General features: G+C 43.9%; 1 protein-coding gene across 1 annotated transcript; it reads left to right on the forward strand.

The window, feature by feature from the left end:
* The first annotated feature begins 1,223 nt into the window (after positions 1-1,223).
* Positions 1,224-2,237, forward strand: LOC146854225 (zinc finger MYM-type protein 1-like). Its single transcript, XM_085651035.1, has one exon. It carries the CDS (start codon positions 1,224-1,226, stop codon positions 2,235-2,237), a length of 1,014 nt encoding a protein of 337 aa, XP_085507161.1.
* Positions 2,238-7,600: the final 5,363 nt, after the last annotated feature.

Here is a 7,600-nt window from a genome sequence, read left to right on the forward strand (position 1 = left end):
CATGTAGTAAGTGTGTGGTATCATAATTGTACAGAACATCAGGCTACTTCTAGCTTGCTTCTTTAAAGAGTTTAGGGTAATTTAGAGAGGTACTGGATGTTTAACTTGTATTTCTTGGCTTTTTAATGTTGGTTTATTGTACAAAATTACAGTATTCTTTCCCCCGTAGTTTTGTAATTATGAAGTAATTGACCTGAGGGCCTTTTTTATATTTCACTAGACATCGATATCCGCATACAGCAGGATGCCGAACACCAGAGGCTTTGGACCACAAAATGTTAAGCGGCGAAAGATAGAGGATTTTTTCACTCGTCGGCCAGCCACTCAAGACCCTTTGACAGCATGTTCTGATTCAGGTGAAGAACCTGCCCTGCCAGCTTCCGGCTATACTCCCAGAAGAACATTTAGCATTACTTCATTCAGATTCTCCTGCATATACAACCACTGGTATGCCAGCGACTAGTAGTCCATGTTTGGAAAAGTCAAAGAGCTCATACATCTTAGATAAAGGAGTATATATAGATGTCTCAGGACTCAGCACAGTTTCATCATCAATCCCAGGTGATTTACGCTACCAACTTTTGCACTCTTCCTGGATGCCAGAGACATCATACAAGTTTCCAGTCGTTCAGCAGGGAATTCAAGCATGTCGCTTTCAACATGAATGGCTGAAAACCTATCGCCCATGGCTTGCCTGCAGTGCTAAACTTGAGGGGGCCTTATGCAAGATGTGTGTACTCTTTGCCTGTAAAGAAGTTGGAAGAGGTTCTCATCAAGCTGTGGGGAAATTAGTGCTTCGGCCCATAACAAAATGGAAACATGCACAAAGTGATTTTCGTTTCCATGCTTCTTCCTTGTATCACAAAGAGAGTATGACAGCGGCAGCTAACTTCTCATCTGTTTTTGAAGGGGAAGTCTGTTGCTGTTACAACTATGATCGAGAGCAACTGGAAGAAAACTATTTTGGAAAACAGAAAACAACTTGTGCCAATAGTGGAATCAGTACCAAACAAGGTATAGCTCTTCGAGGACAATGAGATAGTGGACAACCTATTACTTCAAAGGAACCCGAAGAGAATAATGGCAATTTCCGTGCTGCTCTGCGCCTACGACTTCAAGCTGGTGATGAAGTTCTGGCATGGCATCTGGCAACGTGTCCCTCTAATGCAACTTACACAAGTTGGGAGATTCAGAATGATATCATCTCTGCTTGCAACATTCTAATGAGAAATAGAGTGGTGGAGCGCGCAAACAATGCAAGATTGTTTGCCATTTTAGCAGATGGAACAACTGACAGTGCCACTATCGAGCAACTTGTTCTAGTTATTCGTTTTATAGAAGGTACATCTGTGTATGAAGAATTCCTTGGCTTCGAAGAGCTTCAGGATGGAACAGGGGTTGAAATTGGAAAGAAAATTCTCACTTCTTTAGAAACATATGGCCTCAATGTAGATCGTATACGTGGGCAAACATACGATGGTTGTGCTGCAATGAAAAGCTCTGTTAAAGGTGCACAGGCGCTAGTTTCAGAGGGTGTGCCAAAGGCATTTTATGTACATTGTGAAAGTCATTCACTGAACCTTGTGATTGGACATTCATGTGATATACGTCAAATCCGTAATTGTCTTTCATTACTTAAAGAAGTGTCTAATTTTGTAAGAGGCTCTGCAAAAAGGATGGCTGTATTAAAGGCGAAATTTGCTACTTTGCCAGATACAAAAAAGAAACTGTTAAGTGGTTTATGTGAGACACGGTGGGTTGAAAGGAATGCATCGGTTGTTTGTTTTGTTGATATGTACCCAGCTGTGGTTGACTCTTTGCTTGAGATCTCGGACTGGCAAGATCACAATGCCTCTTCCAAGGCTGAGCAATTTCTCGCAACTGTTCAGTCCCATAACTTCATTGTTGCATTACACATCCTGGCACGATTTTCTGGGCTACTGCTTTCTGTTTCAGCTGCACTCCAAAATCCTAATACAGATATGTTGGAGTGCATGGGACAGATTGAAAAAGTCAAGCAGGTGATTCAAGGAAGCAGGGACAAAGCTGAAGAAGCATTTAATGAGATTTTCGTTAAAGCCCAAACCACAGCAGGGGAACCTCTGACAATGCCACGCCTTACTGGCAGGCAGACACAATGGGCCAATTACAAGACTAGTGATCCTGAAGCTTACAATAGGATTTCAATATTTTCAATTTATTGTATGAATTGTCAGAAAGATTCAGCCAGCATGTGAAAAAGGCCTGTACAATGCAGAATCTGGTACCAAGATTTGTCACCCAAGAGTCTTTTGAAAATTTGAAGGATGCTCTTGACCTATATGAGGACGATTTACCTGGTACACGCGAGGATCTCAAAAATGAATATGACATATGGGTAATGACATGGCTGAAGGTACCTATTGAAGAAAGGCCAGGGAATATAATGGATACCTTAACTCAGGCTCACATTGACTTCTATCCCAACATATACTGCCTGCTAAAATTATTTTCCACTTTGCCAGTGACAACCACATCCCCAGAAAGGTGCTTCAGTTGTCTTCGCAGACTGAAAACCTATCTTCGGTCAACAATGGGGCAAGAACGACTCTCTGGACTTGCAATGATAAACATTTCACAAGCACATTGTCCTCATATAGAAGCAATTGTTGATGAACTGGCGAAAAAGGGTCGTCGCCTTGAAATGGCATTGTGTAAATTGTGTTCCTACAGTGCTTTGTAGTAAAATATATTAAATTGGCCTTTTAATTCAGTACATTATGTTCCTTTTTCATAAGACAATAGCATATAAATGCATCAAATTAACAAAAATGTGTGCTCTAATTGTTGTCCAGTTTCAAATGCAGAATTCACCACATTTTTTTCTCAGCCTGGCCTGAGCATTAACTGATCCTGATTATCTGCCATTTTAGCCCCGCCCCTATTGATTAACATGAGCCACGCCCCTTCATTTGCCATGTTAGCCCCCCCCCCCCTCCCGAAATTAAGACCTAGTTGCGCCCCTGGCAACAGAGTTGTGGGTGCCCCACTGAGCACACCGAGAAGTAGTCCTCACCCCCGACCATAGGAGCACCAACACGAAACTCTCCTGGGGCACGAGCTGACCTGGATATCAGCTGAGACAGTTTGGTGCTCATTCGCACCAGCAGGTGGTGCCGCTCGCTCTCATCTAGCTGTACAGTGTCCCATGGAAACAGCCCCCACAGGCAGCGGGGGGCGGCAGCGGAAGGAGCTGAGTCACAGGCCTGATGAAACCGTCCTGTGTATTGCGCTTCAAGAGGCACAGGCATCTCCCTCACCATTGCGGGTGGGGGTGTGGTGACGCACCTGTGGGGTCGCAACCCTCCCCGTTGCCAATATGGGGGCAGATTTACAAGCCCCTTGCGCCACTTTTGCGTCACTTTTGCCATGTTAAAAGTGCCGCAAAAGTGGCGCAAGGGGCTTGTCAATCTGCCCCATGGTGTCCGGTGAGTCGCGGGGCCGCCGGTTTGCCGCAGGCAGATGGTGTATAAAATGATTAAAGCAAACACAAGGAGATGATGGACGGAGCTCTGAAACTTTTCAGACACTCATCCCCAGTCAGATTAAATGCCCACCCATGGAGCCTGCATTGGTGTAGTCGGAGCGCCCTTTATGTATCCCCTCGAGCTGTGCCCAGCACTCGGGGTGTCATGTTGCTGTAGTAGCGGCCAGGTGGCACTCGACAACGCTGAGACCATAATCATTTTTCTTTTTCTGTAGGAAAGGGGGGGAAACGGCCACCAAGCTACCAATTGATCAATGTAAACAGGGGTAGATATGGAACTTGAAGCCTTTCACTTCCCATTCTGAACATCTAGCAGCTATAGGTGAGAAGATTACATCGTCTTTTACTATACATTTTGCGCCATGGCACGGAAGAACATGTTAGATAAATATTCCTTCATGTCATATTCATTCGTATTCACACGATAAAGATATTGGGGATGCAAAGGGAATATTTTATCCCGATTAGACTTCAGCTGCAACAGCCCTCACAGCAACATGAAATATGGCGGCAGATAAGGGCTGCGAGGCAAGTCGAGTCTGCATTCTTCCTTCTCGTGTTTGTAATATTAATGGGGACCAGGCTGAGAGAAAGAAGGGACCGCAGAGCATAGAGAGGCTCAGGTATGCTTAGCAGGCATCAGGCTGCAATAACGGCTAAACAAGCATTGGCAAGCCTAATTGGCCTGGCTGTGCATGTAAACATAGACGTTTACAAACTCCGTTTACATGCCTTACATGCACAAATGCAGTTTATCACTTTAAAACTGGCGCTATTGGCGTTCCTTGTGCTGGAGAAAAAAAGGATTGCTGTCTGAAAATAATGCACACAGGAGCTAAAGAACTGAATGTGGCAAACAATGTGGTGATTCAGAGTGCATTTAATTTATAAAACATACATTCCAATAGAAGCACTTTCCGGAAGTTGAAATGATAGACCAAACAGCCAACATATTGAGGTGCAATAACTCATTCTAAGTCGATTTTAAAGGATTGGTTTGAATAAGTAATATGGATGACTGTCCTAACAAGCCAGACCTAAAAACAGAGTATCTGTTGGCCTGGTTTCCCCACTGGTGCAGTGTACATGCCCCTTGGCTCTAATGACACACCAGGGGACACAATTTCTAGTCTTCGTGTTAGTTATACTACAGAGCAGCTGCATGTATTCTGTAATTATCCTATCGTCTCCATTCTAATTTTCAACCCAGAAAATATTGTATTGCGCAACTTCTTAAACATAACCCCGTTGACAAGCTACCTGGGTGCTATATCTTGAAATTAATTTACATGGCGCCTGTTGCAGCAGAACAGAATGTAAGAACAACCACAGATCCCGAAAGCTGAGTACAGGGCAGGCAATCATACAGAGACAACCGACCCACTTGTAGAGGGGGCCAGGTGAGCCAGGCCCATCCAAGATAGCTCCGTGGCCCACCTAAAACCCATTCAAAAGCAGAGGCGTAGCTAGAGCTTGTGGCGCCCGGGGCTATCCCTCAGATTGCCGCCCCTGTGGGGAGGGGATGGCTGAGAAAAAGGATGGTGAGCACTTGAAAGAGGTCCGAGAGACACGCAGTATCGCTGCTAATAGTTACCTCGATCATGCAAGTTACATGCACATACATGACACGGTCCAAGGCTACACAGTTGAATACACCGGTGACTGGCAGTACAAAGGAGAAAACACAGACTGCATGATCTATCTGGGGACTCAGAAAAACAGCATGTGACATCCATCAGAGAGCTGCGTGAACGAATACCTGGTAATCCCCTCAGCACAATGCAAACATGCACATACATGACACTGTTCGGGGATCCATCATCTACAGCGGACATTAAATGACCAAATATCATAGTCCCCCAAATTAACTGGCTTCATTTTTGGATGTTCAAACCTTGCCTCATGCTCAACCCACCAAGATTGGATTCCTTTTATTTGCCAAGAACAGCAAGAAACAAGCAGCGGAAATCTTGCTCAGTGATATGAACCTTGATGGCTTCAAATCCCAAATTCAACCCATCTCCAAGCCACTTGGATTCAATCTGGAACTGCTGTTCGAGCTCTCACATTTTTGCACCAGAATGGTACCAATGCCCTGCTCCGTGGCCTCCCAGACTGCCAACTGCACCCCTTTAAGGGCATCCTACATGCAGCATAATGCCTCATCCAGGGCCTGAAGAATTCTTTTCACATCACTCCCTCATCCTGATGGAACTCCATTGTCAGCCTGCACCATCTTCAAAACCATCTGCATCATTTACAAAGCTGTGGTAGCCAGCACCCTTGCATAGTTCGCCATCTCTGCTTGCTCTATGCACATACTCAGTCAGCCACCATCCAAATGGATGCAAAGGTGTATGAAAAACAAGAAAACAAGGCAACAAGCCTTCATCTATGTATCCAGGATTTTGAACATCGCCATTTCCATCAGGAATGACCCACTCATGCTCTAGTTTAGGAAGTCGTCTAATACAATCCTCTTTAAAGAACATTACATCACAATAGAGTAACAGTGCACTTCTGCTCTCAGAACCCCGTTACCTCTCTAATCACTTGCTGATTGTATTTTTATTTTTAGCCTTCCGAGTTTTCCACTGCCTTTTGGTTAGATTTGCACTATACAGTTACCAAATACATTTGCACAAACATACCTCTCAGGGCCAGAAGGTAATTTTATTCTAAATACTCCCAAATTCCGGATGGCCTTTCCACAGAGACAGCTAGCAGCCACTTGAGGTGACAAATTAAGGGGGTGCCAAGTTCAATGAAAAATTCTTATTGAAACAAACACAAAGAAAAATCTTTTGAGGTCACTGCTTGCAAGGTTTACCTACTGTGACAATTGCTTCCAGATTGCCTGGACCTGTCATGAGCAAAGAGAACATTTGATAGAAAATTACACTTGGATAGTGACAGAACCTAAAATACTTTTCATTAGCAGCCTACAACCTCAATTCACAAAGTTAACTCCAACTAGGGATGGATGGAATTGGCACAATTTGATTCTGAGGAATTCTGCGGGATTACATAAAAAAATCTGTGAGATTCCATGAAATTTCACGATGGGGCAGAGTGGACATTTGGTGCTATTTTTTAGTGCAAAATGCACCCTTGCATCCAAAAATGGATGCATTATGAGGTAACAAAATAGCGCGGCCAAACACCACTCGCCGCCCATACATACTCTGCAGTGTTTACTGCAGAGTATGTAACGGCATACTAAACTTTAGAAACCACTGCATATCACTTTGCAGTGCATACCCCTTGCTGCCCTTACATAATCTACAGTAATCACTGCAGAGTATGTAAGGGCGCTGTGGGGTATGCTCTGCAGTGGTGTCTAAACATTGCCTCAAGAGGGAGCAGTCCCTCTAAATTATTTTTTTTTTTAAAACACTGCAGATTAAACTTTCATCTGTAGTGATTTTTAAACTTAGATGGACTGCTCCCTCTTTAGAAATTACTGCAGATTAATTCTGCCGGTGGAGCGATGCAATTTATAAGTAATTCCACGTTACAAGACAAACTCGAAATTACCAAATTCCTCCAATTCCGCTCGCGGAATTAATAATTCTGCCCAGGCCTAATTTCAACATGCTGGCTGCAGTTCCACAGTGCGTAATTGTACACGGTGTAGAATTATGATTTGGGAAATGGGAGCCCCGCAAACATGTAACATGATGTTCACCGTAGGATACCTGGAAACGTTTGCCGGGCACAACTTTCAAGTCATAACACTGAGAAGGTTTCTGAATTCCCAAAAGTGGTAAATCTGCTCTCGTTTGAGGTACTACTGCAGGTGAAGATCTAACTTTTTTTGCTGTGATTTGGGCCAATTTTTTGGCCTTTTGTGCGGCTTGCAATGTAGGGAAGTGCAACTGGGATCCGAAAACCATGATGATAATATACTGTAGTATGAACAGACCTGTTTCCTTCTCCTAGCACATATTATGAGCCTGGTTGTTTTCTAAATCCATTTAGCAAATTGAATTGCCACAAGGTGTGTTAGGTTTCTTTGGGTAATGTCTCTGAGTGATACAGCCACAGAGGCCTTTATTTTCACAATTAACACCA

This window comes from Triturus cristatus, chromosome 4_1 (assembly GCF_964204655.1).
Source record: "Triturus cristatus chromosome 4_1, aTriCri1.1, whole genome shotgun sequence".
NCBI lineage: Eukaryota > Metazoa > Chordata > Amphibia > Caudata > Salamandridae > Triturus > Triturus cristatus.